The 16,854-nt window shown below is 42.5% G+C and overlaps 1 protein-coding gene across 1 annotated transcript; it reads left to right on the forward strand.

Moving 5' to 3' along the window:
• The first annotated feature begins 585 nt into the window (after window positions 1–585).
• Window positions 586–13,417, forward strand: LOC115391720 (peroxisomal succinyl-coenzyme A thioesterase-like). Its single transcript, XM_030096055.1, has 11 exons — window positions 586–669; window positions 1,778–1,974; window positions 2,057–2,156; window positions 2,239–2,429; window positions 2,527–2,696; window positions 3,728–3,847; window positions 3,994–4,076; window positions 4,310–4,403; window positions 5,652–5,732; window positions 12,772–12,913; window positions 13,004–13,417. Exons 2-11 carry the CDS (start codon window positions 1,779–1,781, stop codon window positions 13,138–13,140), a joined length of 1,314 nt encoding a protein of 437 aa, XP_029951915.1. The 5' UTR covers window positions 586–669; window position 1,778; the 3' UTR covers window positions 13,141–13,417.
• The last annotated feature ends 3,437 nt before the right edge of the window (window positions 13,418–16,854 follow it).

Here is a 16,854-nt window from a genome sequence, read left to right on the forward strand (position 1 = left end):
TATTATTATTATTGTATATTTGAATATGTTACTTCACGTTTGAAACCCAATAGAATTACTCAGAATGGATTAAAGGTCATATACAAGTCCATTTGTTGTTGTATAATATTTTGTACAAAGTCTGCCCCCTAGTGGTACCACACATATACTACACACACACACTCACATACACGCACACATACACGTGTGTGTGAATTGTCCTGTATCTCCTGGCTGAAGGGAGAAGTTTGAATATGTAAAACCAATAGTTCTCACATGTATGTTTTCTCTTGACATTTGAATGGGGAAATTACACATTCCAAATAGTCCAAATCTAAAATAATCTCTGAGTCTTCAGAGGGCTGGGGGAATGTGGAGTCACGTGACATGAGCCACTTGTACACAGAGGGAAGGTCAAAGTCCTCACGCTCAGATTACAGCAGGCTGCCTCACGAGAGCATTCATTCATTCATGCTGAGCCTTTACAAACTTTACTGCCTTCACTTACTGGGGGGGATTTCATTTGGTCCTCCAGCCCAACCTGGCAACCCGGCAGGAGGGAGGAGCTGCTGAGGACCTACAGTTTGTTTACGGAGGGTTGGAGAAGAGACTTCAGCAGGAGCAGTGTACAGAGAGGTTTACACACAGTTCACACACAGCAGAGCTGAAGAGAAGCGGCTGCAGGGCAAAGTAAGTGATTTACACACGTTTTTAGAGCAGCAGCGAGTGAGTGAAAAGACCATTATGTGCATTAATCACACAGTTATGTGATCCCTGTGTGAACACTTCCCATGTGGAAACTCTTCTCATCTTTGACCTGATGCAAAGACTAAATAAAACCAGATGTTTTTGTGTGGGAAATCTAGACTTATGGTCTCAGAGATTTCAGGTGAAAACATGTTTTTGAACTTATTATTGGACGGACAGAACAGAACTATTAAAGACGCTTAATCTGAGCAAACAAAAATCTACACTGTGTTTAAAGAAATGTTTGCAACCATCCACAGGAACGCACAATCATTTTATGAAGATTCCAGTTTGCATTGATCAGTTTCTTTCACACATTGATAAATGTCAATTTAGACAGACAGACTGAGACACAGACAGACAAATCTCTTCACACATTAACAGAAAGGTTTGCTCCAGTAATGGAAGAGGAATCACAGTTTACCGTAGAGTACAGTGTGCAGTCATGTATTACAGGTTTCCAGTTATGAAACTCAGGGCACCATGATACACAGCATCCAAGTGATGTAAAGAATGAGCAGAGGCATTCATATACATAACATCACCGTAATATAGGAGTGGTAAGAGCGTTTCCTGGCATTGAAAGACAAACAGGCTCTATTTCCAAAGAAGAATCCTAGCTTCAGTGTCAGCTTCCTCAGTAACTGCCCAATGTGACTTTAAAAGAAAGACTGTCATCGGCTGTCATGCCCAAGTATTTATATTTGGTCGCATGTTCAATCGGGGTGCCCTGAGCAGAAGAAATACAGGGTAAAGACACAGGCACTATCTTTTTGTTAGAAAAGAGCATGCATTTAGTTTTCCCTGCTTTTAAAAGTAGCCTTAGGTCCTATCGTTGCGTCTGGACAGTTTTAAAAGCGGACTGCAAACAGCTGAGCAACTGATGTTGCATGACAGTAGAAGACTGTGTCATCGGCATACAGATGCACGGACGCACTCTGTAGGTCACAGAGGTCAAATTATGACCAAACAGTTGTGACAGACAGCAGTGCTCAAGGTTTTGGTTACAAGTTGCCGTCTTCTGCTGATTTCTCTTCTCTGTTCTGTTCAGGATGGACGAGAAGCATCGTTGTGTCCAGCTGTCGGTGAATCCGTCTCGGGGACTCATGGACGAGAAGTTTGTCATCCTGGTCCAGAATGCCCCTCCTGGTTCTGAGCTGACTGTTCACGCCTTGCACCAGTGTGATGACGGTCATGGTTGGGATGCGTTTGCTCACTACATTTCTGATGCCACCGGCAGAGTGAACGGTATGAAATTCTCCACGTGGCCTTAAATAAAGGGGGAGTTCAATAGGAAATGTTGTCTAAACTTTGTTCCTTTCCACTTCAGTGTCTGAGGACTGCAGTCTGGGAGGAACATATTCTGGAATTGAACCGATGGGTCTACTGTGGAGCCTCAGACCAGTTCCAGGCAGCAAACCTGGACTCAGGTAGACCATCTGGGCTGAATGTGTGCAGATGATGTTCTCCAGGATTGAACCATGTATCAGTAACCGGCTGGTCTTTCCTCAGGTTGCGGAAGAAGAACGTCCAGGAGCCCATGTTGGTCACAGTGTCGGTGTACGAGGGTCACAGGAAAGAGGGCTTTGCAGATCTTGTCCCTCTTGCCAGTGCCTTGGTGGAGCGCTGGTACATGGCGCCTGGTGTCCGCAGGATCCCGGTCACAGAGGGTGGACTCACTGCGACCCTCTTCCTGCCCCCAGGTAGGACCAGAGGAAGGTCAAGAACTTGTGAATTGTCTTCAAACATTACTTTTTATTGCTACCATGCGTATGCCGTGACATGTTGACTTGTGTGAAGGACTTGGACCGTTCCCTGCTGTCCTTGACCTTTGGGGGGGTGGGGGGCAGCTGGTGGAGTATCGTGCAGCGCTGCTGGCCTCACAAGGTTTAGCTGCTTTGGCCATCGACTACCTGACGGCAAAAATTATCAAGGAAACAGGAAAGATGACCACCTTCAAGTACTTTGAGGTAAATGTTGTCATTCAGATTTCCATACTTATCATTTTCTTTTGAATTGAAGATCCGACAGCTGTGTTCTCTGTGCTGAAGTGATTTGCCTTTCAGGTGACCTCTTTTTGTGTGGCAAAAGAACATTTGAAATTGGTCTGAAGAATGAAGTCAGCTTGGATTTAAAGGTTCTATTCTGAGCTTCACGTCGAGCTCATTTATGTTTGAAAACATTTTCACACTAAATTCAAAAAGCCAGTTCTTCACTCAGCTGAATAAATTCATTGGATTTCCCCACTCCAAAAATGCACCAATTGCCTCTTTCAGCTCTGATCATCATTGGAGCGCTTTGTGGTAAATCAAGTTCCAGTGATCCATGACAGTTTTCACCAGGGATATAATGAAGTGACCGTGCTGAAGCCACAGGGACTCCACGATCAGAAATATCTCTTATCTCAGCGGTGTACTGTAAATGTTATTTTGTGTTACATTCATCCAGTGCGACTGAATACAGCTTGAAGTCCCACTCCAGTTCCCTTTTGTAGCTATTTTTAAACATTCTCAAGAGTGTTTAAATTGTGATTATGCAGTTTTTAGCCAAAATAAATAACCTGTGCCATTTTCCAGGCCTCTGTATCTGCAGAGTTCCAGAGCTCATGAGAAATTTGCCTCTGGGCTGTGGGCAGACTCAGCGCTGCTCCGCTCTCCCCTCTCCGCTCTCCCCTGTTGCCCCCCGGTTGACAGCTAGCTGCTAGCTTCCCCCACTAGCTTGCCTTGCAGCCACGTTCTGATTGCCCTCCCCCCCACAATAGATCTGCTGTCTCTTTCACAATCCCACCTCGCAGATAGGTTTATGAGCCTTTGCTAAGAAAAGCAATGTTTAGAGGGGCGTCCAGAAATGATTAAAGTATGTTACTGATAAACTTCAGCTGACACTCAGCAGGATTGGTTGGGGTCTAAAGTCTCTCTCAGATCAGCAGCTTGCTTGTTGGAAGAACTGAGATGTGGCCAGACAAGAAACACTCGATTGGCCTTTTGTTTTCTGATTACAGACTGCGTACAGATACTTAGAGGAGCATCCTCAGATCCTTGGAAGCAGGATCGCCATGTTGGGACTTTCCTTTGGCACCAGTGTGACCCTCAGAATGGCTGTTTACTCCAAAGTTATGAAGGTAACTGTAGAGGATCACCACTGTCCTCATCCTCAGATGTGTGTTCATGGGCCATTTTGATGTAAAAATCTAGTGAAAGGAATCATAACCAGGCTCGTTGTGCCACCTGTTTCAATGCCAGTGTTAAAATTGTGTGTTTCTCCCAGCTCAGATGTGCAGTGTGTATCAGCGGGATTCACATGCAGCCACTTGACAAAGAAATGAAAGACATTCTGAGGACCTTTAATGAGTAAGTGTTGTTATTTTGAAGCTGATATTCAGAATCTCTCTCTCTCTCTCTCTCTCTCTCTCTCTCTCTCTCTCTCTCTCTCTCTCTCTGTTCTTCCCCAACAACTAAAGTTTAATGACCTCACAAAAAAAAAAAGAAATTTCAAAGGGTTGACGTCCTTTTTCATCCCTCTGTTCACTGGCTTTTCCAGTGAAACAGGTGTGTGATTATCCCTCTTTTTTTCGTCCAACCAGGAATGTTGCTAACACTCGCATTACTGAGGAGAACCATGTGATCTTGCGAGATCTGTCTTTGCCCATTACCACGGACCCATTAAAGAAGGTGGATGTGAGTATTACCGGCAAGTTGACTGCAACGCAAGCATGTATTTCAAAATCAGAGAAAGTCGCGCAAGTCCAAACTTGGATCCAAAATATAAAAGGGCTTTCTAAACAGGTAAAGGAAGAATAATTCCAATCCCATTCTAACTGTGGAACAACAGATCATGGACTACACTTACATAGTGCTTTTACACAGCATTGACAGAGCCCAAAGCGCTTTACACTGCATGATCACATTCACCCATTCACACACACATTCACACACCAGTGGAGGCGGCTGCCATGCAAGGCGCTCAGTCCGTCCACTGGGGGCAGTTTGGGGTTCAGTGTCTTGCCCAAGGACACTTCGACATGCAGACAGGGAGAGACAGGAATCGAGCTAACAACCTCCTGATTGCAAGACGACGGCTCCCCACAGTGGGGAGCTCTTTACCCTCTCACAGAATATTGAGGGGGCAAGGGAGTTTGCAAATCCAGGTGACATGTAGACCTGGAGAAGACCTACAACCGCGTACCCCAACATGTCTTTTGGGAGATGTCAGGGAGTAGAGAGTACCGGAACCTCTGCTGTGGACTATCCTGTCTTTGTACCTCCACTGTGGGAGCTGTATCTGTGTATCCGGCATTACGACGGACCTGATCAAGGCGGCCGCTGGACCCTGAATTTAATGAACAATGTGGGAAGGTACTGCTGAGGCTGCAGAAAGTGGCTTCTCTGCTTTTTGTGGATGATGTTCTCCTGGCAGCGTCGCATGAAGGCCTCCAGCATTCACTGGAAGAGTCCGCTGCAGAATGTGAACTTGTTGTCTACATCTCTGCCTGCACCTGTGATCATGAACTTCCTGTCATAACCGAAAAAAATGACATTTCGGTCACAAGTGTTCAAAATGAGTTTTCTCCACAGGGTGGCAGTGGCACTCTTCATAGTAGACAATCGTGTCTTTGCAGAAAAAAAGCACAAGAGCTGGTGACATCCAGCAGAGCATCAAGATTATTCCCACTGGGCTGGATAAAAACGTCCCAATCTGGGCAGTTAAAACACAGTACCGACTCTTCTTACCTCTCAGTGTCCGTGGTCCTCATCTTCTCTCGTTTTAAAACAGACTTATAGATGGGCAGGATGTGATGGTCAGAAGGTCCCAAAGGAGGAAGAGGCATTTTTAAATGACCCACAACAAAAGTCCAATATTTTGTGCCATCTGGTCGAACTGGATACATGCTGGTAAAGGTTTTTCAGGATTGTCTGTCTGTGCAGGTGGGACGACTGCAGTGTCCTTTGATGCTGGTTGTTGGTGAGGACGATCAAAACACAGCCGCTCAAGAGTCTGCAAATGATGTAAGTTTAATGAATCCTCTTCATGACCACGAACGTGTAGCAAACACAATGGCATGAGGTGACATGAAGAGTCACCGTGGGGACCAGTGCTGTCCCTGATGTTTTATTCTTTGTGAACCAACTAATGTGGTACTTGACATGAATATCAACACATTTATTTCCAAATCCTGATTTTTTTTTAAGCCCTCCAGGGATCTTTTTTTTTTGTTGTTTTTAATTTAATGTATGACAAAATATTTCTTTAAAAATATCTGAGAGCATTTAGTGACATTCTTGCCAGGAGTTTGTAGTTTTTTCATGATAAATCATCAGATTTTCACTTGCTTGATCATTTTTTTTCTTTGATTGGGTTATTTTCCTTATCACATCAAATGTACCTTCAGTCCTATTGTTTTGTTTCAGTAAGTATGGATGTTTAATTTATACATCTGCATTCAATACCTTAAACAGTTCTTAATAAGATCTTAGATATTGACAGCTTGTTAGTTGTATTGTGTTTAAATGTGTCTGGAAAATGTGGCTTCTCTACTCAGTTCCACCTGTTCCAAACTGACAATTTGTTTTGAAAATCATGAACCAATCATCACTAAGTTTGAGGCCTCCCGGTGATAAATGGACAGACGTTACACCATCAGGCGCGTTGCTTGAGAAAGCTGACTTTGGGAACTCACAGCATAAAGTAAGCATGGTAAACGGTCACTACTTAAGAATAGAAAACAATTCTGATGATAAAAAAAATCACAAAAACAAACTGGTCAGTCATTTAAATATATAATTTGGGGCTCCAAATCCCACTTTTAAATGAAAAATAACCAAGTTCAGCCGTGAATCCTGCAGCCTTCATGGCGGGGCTCCATATTAACACTTGGCTGACCGGAAAAATTGATAGTGCTGTAGAAGCTCCTGATGCTATTGAGTCGAAAAAGGCCATATCTTATTGTTTGTTTACAATGAGCAGGCTCTGTGTCTTCTTCTCCAATTTTTGTTGTGTTTCTGTCAGAGTTACAACGCCATCTAAAAGTCTGGAAGATGTACTGCATTGTTTTGAGTTGGGAAATCTTTTGAAGAAGCACAGGGAGACAAAGGATGGTTTTGCCTCGTGTGGACAGAGTCTAGGAGGAGGAGGAGGCTGATAACAAACGAGTTGGCACAAGTATGTGGCTCTGGGACAGGTAGTCTACTCCCCAAATACCTGTCTCACAACTTGTGACTGACCGACTGTGTCGGTGGAGCTCATAAAAAATGAGACAGACAGAGATAAAACACTAAACAGACTGAAACAAACCATTGTAGAAGGACGGCCCGATGTGAAGCAAGGCTGCTCACCTGACCTGATGGAGGACAGGACCTGCAGAGCTGAACTTTCAGTTGTGTAGGGTGTCATCTACTGGGGAGGTAAGATCATCATTCCTCAGAGCATGAGGAAAGAAATGTTGCTGAAAATCCATGGCAGACATCTCGGGATTGAGAAATGTAAGAAAAGAGCACACGAGGTGATGCACTGGCTGCAGATTAACCAAGATATCACAAATGAGGTGTTGAAATGCACAATATGCCTGAAATACGGTGCAAACAATCCAGCAGAGCCACTAAAGCCACACCCAGTGCTGGACAGACCTTATCAAAAAGTAGGTGCTGACCTGTTTGTTTACGATGAATGAGACTAAATGGTAGTTACAGACTATTATCCCTTTACCAAAAAGTGCGTAGGCTCCACACCACAACAGCAGAGGCGGTGATGAAAGCCATTTTTACAGACATGTTGTGCCAAGTGAGGTCTTCACGGACCATGGGCCACAGTTTGCCAGCGCTGCATTTTGCTGAAGAACGGAGCTTCTTGCTCTCGACATCAAGTCCTCATTTTCCACAGTCCAGTGGTCTTGTGGAAAAGTCAGTACAGACTGTAAAAACACTGATATACAAAGCGAAAGACAGTGGAGCTGATTTCTACCGCAGCCTCCTTGTTTACCGCACAACACTGCTGGAATGTGGTGTGTCACGAGCACACCTCCTCATGGGCCGCCGCCTGAGGTCAAACCTGCCTGTCCCGGAGGACCGACCGAAAGCATGGGAGGGTGAGGCAATGAGGAGGTTCAAACAACATCAAAAAACAAAGCAGAAGTCTGATTATGATCAGGAACCTGTAAATGTTGTTTCAAGTTACTTATATTAAGTACTTCTCTTCAAGTTATAAAAGTGTGTTTGTTGGACCCACACATACACTGCAGAGTTTAGCTGCTAAAAATGTAGTCATTACTGACTGCTCAAGAAACTAAAAAACAAAGAAACAGTTGGGACACGGGACCTCTCAGCCCTAAATTGAGGGCTGGGGAGTGTAAATTTAATGAGGCCTGGTTGGAGAAGATCTCACACTCCACCTGGTTGACACCAGTAAATGTGGTGTCTGTTTGAAGCTTGTTGCACTTTGTACAAGAAATCAGTTGAACTCTGAACAATGAAAATCAAAGAGCTGAGTTGAATGAGAAATCATATAAATACACAACCCAAGTAAAAGCCGGACAACAAACTCCTGACGTCTGTGTTCACGTCTGCTTTGAGATGATCAGGTTCCCATCTGTACACCTACTGGTACGTCTCATCCGGAAGCAGACGAATCCACCACCCAACAATGTTTGGTTTTACCCCAACCTAAAAAGCTGAGGTTTTTAGGACTCTAAATAATGTGGCTAAGCACATTTCATGCAGTTCCAATGATGGACTCACCAACCTGTTTAACTGCATTTTCCCTGCCGAGGAAAGAGCTCACAGAGCTAAATTAAACTGGAGACTGTGGGAGTAGACCTCAGAAACATACTTTTGACTGTTTTTTGTAGCATTGTTAATTGTGACCTTTTGACATTTTAGTTATTGTAGAGGGATCTGAGATCGCTAAAGAGACTAAATGGTAACGCTTCCTTTTACAGTACGGTAATTACCATGTATTAACATGGTAATTGCAAGGTAAGTACCATGTAATAAGGAGAAGTTACTGTAAAATTACCATGTAATTACAGGGTAACTATGTTGCTAATTACCTAGTACTTTTAGAGTAATTACCAAGCCAATTCCAGGCAAATACCAAGTAACTACCTGGTAGTAAGTATTAATTACTGGGTAATTATAATGTATATAGCAACTATGTCAGTAATTGCCAAGTACTTACTAAGTAATTGCTAAGTAATTGCTAAGTAATTACCATGTAATCATTGGGAAATGTAGACTTTTTACTAGGTATTACTGGGTACTGCTAGGTGTGTACGCTATGTATTTCCCTATTAGTCAAGTGTTTTTTACTACTTACCTGGTAACTTCTTAGTATTTCCCAGTAACTACAACATTTACCATGTAATTACGGTTGAACTGTAGACTACTGCAAAAGGAAGTGAGGCCTGTTTCCACACTATTACCTGGTAACTACTTATTCGTTACCCAGGAACTGCAAAAATACCTACCTGGAAATTACATAGTTATTAAAGTGGATTTGTACTGTAAAAGGAAGTGAGGTCTGTTTCCATGTTATTACCTGGTAATTACTCAGTATTTAGCCCGTTACTCGGAAACTTTCACATTACCCCACACACTTGCACCAAAAATGCAGCAAACCCCATCAGTGTTTGTGATACAGTGTCTGAACAGCACACTGTATCTGTCAGGAGATCAGAGTTTCCATCAAAACCACCATCACCAGCCATCACATTACATTAAGATGAACGCATTATTATTACACTTCCTCACTCCAAACACCTCACTGTGACAGACATGCAAAAACAAGAGAGCTGCCAAAGATAAACATTTTAATCAAATGGAGTTCAACTTCTTATAAAACAATTTACAAAACAGTGCACATTTTTAGCAGTCAGGCACCTTTTTTTTTTTTTTAAGAAACAAAACAGATTTCTTTTGCAAAAAACAAAATACAAATAACAAGTGATAAACAATCACTATAAATCAACATTAATAAGTACACTGCTCCAGTCTTGTGAATTCACATCATGTGTTTTCTGCAGACCCGTCTGGTCTACAGGAACCCTTGATCTCCATCATCCCGAATACCCAGGACCGCCGTCGCCAGGTGTTGTCACGTCGTCCACGTCCAGACTTGTACCTCCATCGGCGTGATGAAAACGAGGACAGCACAACTGTTCCTTCTTAATGCTCAGGGTTTATTCACTTTAACACCCAAACCCCAAACGTGAGAGCTGAAAACATACAAATATACATATTAATAAACAGAAACTTAGACAATAAACAAATATACACATTGCACAAAACACAAATATCTTTAAACCTTCAAACATACACATGAAACCGACATTACAGCCGAAATATCCACCCAAGCCTGAACCACAGCCACCCAGCACCAGCTGCAGAGCTCCACACTACCACCACGATAATGATCAATAAAACACCAAGAAAAACGAAAATATACACACCTCACTGGCTGCTTCACATTGTAAAGGAGGTAAGCCGTTTGTTTTTGCTCTTTTCACTGAGTTTTTTGTTCTTATTTTCTCTCTCCGCGTTTATCTGTGCATCACTTAATGTGGTCCTACCCGGAATGTTCCGCCGTAAACACGCTTTCTCTCATTAGAGTAGGAACCGAAATTTAATTAAATATAAATTTAACCATATCACCAAGTGTCTGCAGACGTTCTGCCATAAATAAGCTTTCTCTCAGTCGAGGTAGAACCGAAATTTAATTAAATATAAATATCACCGAGTGGCGGAACTAACCCTCTGCAGACGTTCCGGGTAGGACCACATTAAGTGGTGCACACAAACGTGGAGAGAGAGAAAACGCTCCAAAAAGTATGTAAAAAGAGCAGAAACAAACGGCTTACAATGTGAAGCAGCCAGTGAGGTGAGTATATTTCCGTGTTGCTTGGTGTTTTATTGATCACAGTGGTGGTAGTGTGGAGCTCTGCAGCTGGTGCTGGGTGGCTGTGGGCTCATGTTCAGGCTTGGGTGAATGTTTCGGTTGTAATGTCGGTTTCATGTGTATGTTTGAAGGTTTAAAGATATTTGTGTTTTGTGCAATGTGTATATTTGTTTATTGTCTAAGTTTCTGTTTATTAATATGTATATTTGTATGTTTTCAGTTCTCACGTTTGGGGTTTGGGTGTTAAAGTGAATAAACCCTGAGCATTAAGAAGGAACAGTTGTGCTGTCCTCGTTTCCATCACGCCGAGGGAGGTACAAGTCTGGACGTGGACGACGTGACAACACCTGGCGACGGCGGTCCTGGGTATTCGGGATGATGGAGATCAAGGGTTCCTGTAGACCAGACGGGTCTGCCGAAAACACATGATGATGTGAATTCACAAGACTGGAGCAGTGTACTTATTAATGTTGATTTATAGTGATTGTTTATCACTGTTATTTGTATTTTGTTTTTTGCAAAAGAAATCTGTTTTGTTTCTTAAAAAAAAAAAAAGGTGCCTGACTGCTAAAAATGTGCACTGTTTTGTAAATTGTTTTATAAGAAGTTGAACTCCATTTGATTAAAATGTTTATCTTTGGCAGCTCTCTTGTTTTTGCATGTCTGTCACAGTGAGGTGTTTGGAGTGAGGAAGTGTAATAATAATGCGTTCATCTTAATGTAATGTGATGGCTGGTGATGGTGGTTTTGATGGAAACTCTGATCTCCTGACAGATACAGTGTGCTGTTCAGAGACTGTATCACAGACACTGATGGGGTTTGCTGCATTTTTGGTGCAAGTGTGTGGGGTAATGTGAAAGTTTCCGAGTAGCAGACTAAATACTGAGTAATTACCAGGTAATAACGTGGAAACAGACCTCACTTCCTTTTACAGTACAAATCCACTTTAATAATTATGAAATTTCCAGGTAGATATTTTTCTATTTACTGGGTAATAAATGAGTAATTACCAGGTAATAAAATGGAAACAGACCTCACTTCCTTTTACAGTACAAATCCACTTTAATAACTATGTAATTTCCAGGTAGATATTTTTCTATTTACTGGGTAATAAATGAGTAATTACCAGGTAATAACATGGAAACAGACCTCACTTCCTTTTACAGTACAAATCCACTTTAATAACTATGTAATTTCCAGGTAAATATTTTTCTATTTACTAGGTAACAAATAAGCAATTACCATGTAATAACATGGAAACAGACCTCACTTCCTTTTACAGTACAAATCCACTTTAATAACTATGTAATTTCCAGGTAGGTATTTTTGCAGTTCCTGGGTAACGAATAAGTAGTTACCAGGTAATAGTGTGGAAACAGGCCTCACTTCCTTTTGCAGTAGTCTACAGTTCAACCGTAATTACATGGTAAATGTTGTAGTTACTGGGAAATACTAAGAAGTTACCAGGTAAGTAGTAAAAAACACTTGACTAATAGGGAAATACATAGCGTACACACCGAGCAGTACCTAGTAATACCTAGTAAAAAGTCTACATTTCCCAATGATTACATGGTAATTACTTAGCAATTACTTAGTAAGTACTTGGCAATTACCGACATAGTTGCTATATACATTATAATTACCCAGTAATTAATACTTACTACCAGGTAGTTACTTGGTATTTGCCTGGAATTGGCTTGGTAATTACTCTAAAAGTACTAGGTAATTAGCAACATAGTTACCCTGTAATTACATGGTAATTTTACAGTAACTTCTCCTTATTACATGGTACTTACCCTGCAATTACCCTGTTAATACATGGTAATTACTGTACTGTAAAAGGAAGCGTTACCGACTAAATCTCTCTAAAAAGCAATCTGGGGATTTAAGATTGTTCGAAACCACATTTTATACTAACCCACTTCTAAAGTTTGATGCTGCCTGACATTGGAAAGTCATGATGCATTAGCAAATTAATGCCAAAAAGTAACTAAAACAAACACTAGAATCGCATATGAAATGATGAATTGTCTCCCAAAAAGTATAATCATGTCATAATTTTGATCCTGCAACACAGTAGAGAACTTTTGAAGTTGGGAGTCAGTGGAGATTTTTCAAGGTAAATGTTATTGTTTGATGAATGCATTTCCTGTTTTCCAGATGAAGGAGATGATGGAGCGAGCAGGGAACAGCCATCTGTTGACCGTCCTGTCCTACCCTGACACAGGTCACCTGATCGAACCCCCGTACACACCGCACGTTCGAGCCAGCAACTTCAAACCAGTCAACTTAAATGAGATATGTATGCTCTTTTTGGCACTTCTTCTGTTGAGATGCAGATAATGTGGATTAAAATCCAACGCTCTGACTTCTGTTTCCTCTCCTTGTGAAGTGATGATTCTGTGGGGCGGACAGACGGCGGCACATTCCAGAGCTCAAGAGGACTCCTGGAAGAAGATTCTGCTCTTTCTCAGGGTGAATCTGTTTGGTGGAATAAGACCTGCTGCAGTGCCGCTTTCCCACCTTTAACTGTGATGAAACGTCATTTTTTTAAAGGAAGTGTATGATTTTGGTTTCGACAAAGCTATTGTTTGATCACTCTTATTATTCAGCAATGTGAGCTGTAGTTTCAGCTGATTTCAGCTCTTTAAAGTTGTTGTCTCATAAAAAAAGTGGATGTGGAGATTCTGACAAGCCCTCAGCTCTCAGCCACATTTTTGGAACTTGCAATTCATTTGGGGCGACAGTAGCTCATTTGGTAGAGCGGGTTGTCTTATGACCGGAAGGTTGGCGGTTCAATCCCCGCTCCCGCAGGTGTAAAACTGTCGTCGTGTCCTTGGGCAAGACACTTCACCCACCCAGTATGAAAGTTGTGAGAGTGAATGGTTGGTGGTGGTCGGAGGGGCCGATGGTGCAGACTGGCAGCCTCGCCTCCGTCAGTCTGCCCCAGGGCAGCTGTGGCTACAGTAGTAGCTTACCACCACCCAGTATGGAGAGAATGAATAATGCAATGTAAAGCGTCTTTGAATGTCCAGAAAAGTGCTATATAAAATCAATGCATCATTATTATTATTGTTGTTTGCAGTTTAAAGCTCGGATTGGTAATTCTGTTCAGATTCTAAGTAATTCTGCTTTTTGTTATACTGGGTGAAATGGCAGTTCCATCCTGAAAGTAGTCAATGCAGTTATAAATAGGAATTATACAATTATAAATAGGAATGAAAAAGATAAAAAGACCACTGTTAGAACTGCAATTGTTGCCCATTTGAAATGAACACTGTAGTCCATAGTCTCTTGTTGTTTTTATTTTGAGCTCAATTTTTAGAATGTTTTTTTTTTTTTTTGTACAAATGTCAACAAGGAAAAAATCCCCTGTGAAAACACACAGTGCAACAATCAGTATAATTTAGGATTAAGTTAGCAGTGAATCAAATGAGGATAAAAGGAAACACGTCTTAGCCACGATCACTTTACTGCAGGCCACAGCCTGGTTACTGCACCACACGCCAGCTCACAATGAACAGGCTGTGGACCTACTCTACACAACAAGACCACACCCCGCACCTGGCGTGGACCGGGCGGTCACGTGACACACATTTCCCGAGATGTATCAAAATCAAACCGACTAAAACGAATGTAATGATAATCGCAGAAATTCCAAATAAACATATATACTGTTAGATACAGTGAACCGATAATACAAGATAAAGTGCAGTAGTGTTGTACAAAAATGCATATGAAAAACCAGTTGGCAACACAATATTGTAAAAATTGACCAATTCCTGCCATTCGATCGGAATGGAAACAACCTGTAGCATCAGGTATACTGGCAGACGGACACCCCGTCTGTCCCCCTGCTGCTGCAAAAAAAAAAACAAAAAAAAAAACATGAGACCATGGTGGTGGGCATCTCTTTACATGATAGACAAATGAGTTCAATCATCTGGGAGGGAATCAACGTGGAGCTGCTCCTCCTCCACATTGAGAGGAGCCGCTTGAAGTGATGAGGATGCAGCCTGGTCACCCCTCCACCCCTCCTCCCCTCCATGGAGGTTCAACAGGCACATCAGATGGAGGTAAAGGATAGTTGAAGCTCTGTCAAACAGAAATACTTTGGAGAAATGGTGGCATGCACAGATGCAGCAGCTCGGTGCTCCTGGTCTTTTTGTCTGTTTTTCCTTTTTCTCGTGCTTTTCGTGACATTGATACCTTTATCTTTCGACAGGATCTACCAGCACAATTTCATGGCAGTGTTTTACAGTGACAATAAAATACCTCTGACCAAAAGTACCTCATGACCAGCAGTGACAAGTACAACAAAGGCATACTCATGTGTGGCTGAGATCAGTGGGGATTTGCCTTATTTGCACCATGAATCGGAAATGTCAGGAGATAATTGGTGCACATATAATCAAGAATGAGTAATGTTACTTCAGGTGCAGCAGGGAGAGCTTCTGAATTCTTTTCAGTACTTCTAAGCTGAACATGGCCTCTGGCCATCCAGTGTTCCACAAACTGTTGTTTTTATCCTTGATTAAATTATTGAAATAATTGCATGAATTAGTGATTTTGTATGAAACATCATTAAAATCAGCACTGGAAACTTCAAATTCTTTTAGTTCTCTGAGAGAAACTCAAAGTTTGAGTGATCACAGGCTGTGGCGACCTGCTAATCTTTCAGGTGGCAGGATTATTGGGAAAGTCTTGACCAGACTTCCATTCATATAAATCAGCTGATGGTTTTATTTTATTAGTTAAAGTTTTACATAAATCGCCCTATCACACTGCCTCCTCTGTCCATGTCATGTGGTCATGTGACAGGCTGGGCCAATCACAGTTACATCCAGTTTCAAATGTTCAATGTGGAAACGTCCTGGTCACTCAAATTGACTTTATTCCATCCCAGCCATTTATGGAAGAGCTTCCTCGGCAATCTTCCTTTAGTTTAGATTTTCCAATGAGTTCGTTTGGTGCTCAGCGTTTTCTGTTGGAATAATAATGCCTTTTGTGTGTGTGTGTGTATGTGTGTGTGTGTGTGTGTGTGTGTGTGTGTGTGTGTGTGTGTGTGTGTGTCCTGTCCAGCATCGATGCAAGCAGAATGAAGCGTTGTGGCTGCTGTAATGTGCCAAAGAGATTTGATCTTTCAATAAATGATTGTAGGTATAAAGCTCCTTTTGATTATGATTTCTTCCTTTATTTTATTGAGTTTCAATACTTGTACATGATATTGCTGGACCTGACGGGGGGACAGAAAGACAGGTAGAGAGAGATATAGAGAGAGGGAGGAAAGAAGTGGACTGTTCGATCAGAACTAACACACCTGCAGAGAGCTATATCAAAGAACATGCTACGGGTTTTTGTTGGGAAACATAGCTGGAATTATATGAGATGTGCAAGCTAAGGATCCAGGTATCAAATTAAAAACCAGAACAGCAGGAGAGACCTAATACAGATCACCATAAGTCTTAACACAACACGGTGACTGAGTCCACATGCAGAATATGAAGAGAGATCAAAGATCAGTGTGATCATTCAAATATGACTGTCATCATACAAATATGACCTCTGACTTTTGAGAATATCAGATGCCAGAGAGGTCGTCAGGACCCAGACAGTCTGCAGCAATCCCAGAGCCCAGATCCCAGCCAGCCCATCCAGGAAGACATCCACACACTGGTCTAGAAGGGGGCAGAAGAAGGCCCCGGCCGAGACCAGAGAGGCAGAGAGCCCCAGGCCCCTAGAACTGCCCCCGCCCACTCAGACAGAGGGCCATGGCCATACCCAGGAGCTGCCCCCAGACGGCTACCCGGACTGGGCCAGTGCCCAAAACCCCGTGAGTGTGTGAAAGAGTAGGGTAAGAAAGGGCTGTGGGGATGACGTCTGGACTGAAGAAATCTTCCCTCCGGAGGGCGAGCCACTGTCCTCCATGGGCCCCACGGTGAAGGGCAAGTCAGGAGCAGTCCCGCCAAGACCCAGGCACTCAGCAACCGCAGTCGGTGAACTGCTAACTCAAGAAGCACCCAACCATCACACATCAGGAGGGGAGGTCCACCAACCAGGCACACGAAGGCCTCCTCCTAATCACTCCCACACACACACACACACACACACACACACACACACACACACACACACACACACACACACACACACACACACGACATGTGTTTCTGCAGCTATGAACATGAACAAGGTCCAAAACGTAATTCAAAGCACTCAGTGACAAGATTTGATTTAATTATT

Source organism: Salarias fasciatus, chromosome 7 (assembly GCF_902148845.1).
Source record: "Salarias fasciatus chromosome 7, fSalaFa1.1, whole genome shotgun sequence".
Taxonomy (NCBI): domain Eukaryota; kingdom Metazoa; phylum Chordata; class Actinopteri; order Blenniiformes; family Blenniidae; genus Salarias; species Salarias fasciatus.

What these genes read in the sequence shown, in the direction of transcription:
- LOC115391720 (XM_030096055.1), top strand. Translation starts at nt 1,779, where the DNA reads ATGGACGAGAAGCATCGTTGTGTCCAGCTGTCGGTGAATCCGTCTCGG. An exon ending in CCACCTTCAAGTACTTTGAG is followed by an intron (nt 2,697 to 3,727) that starts GTAAATGTTGTC and finishes TTCTGATTACAG; the next exon opens with ACTGCGTACAGATACTTAGA. An exon ending in CTCAAGAGTCTGCAAATGAT is followed by an intron (nt 5,733 to 12,771) that starts GTAAGTTTAATG and finishes CCTGTTTTCCAG; the next exon opens with ATGAAGGAGATGATGGAGCG.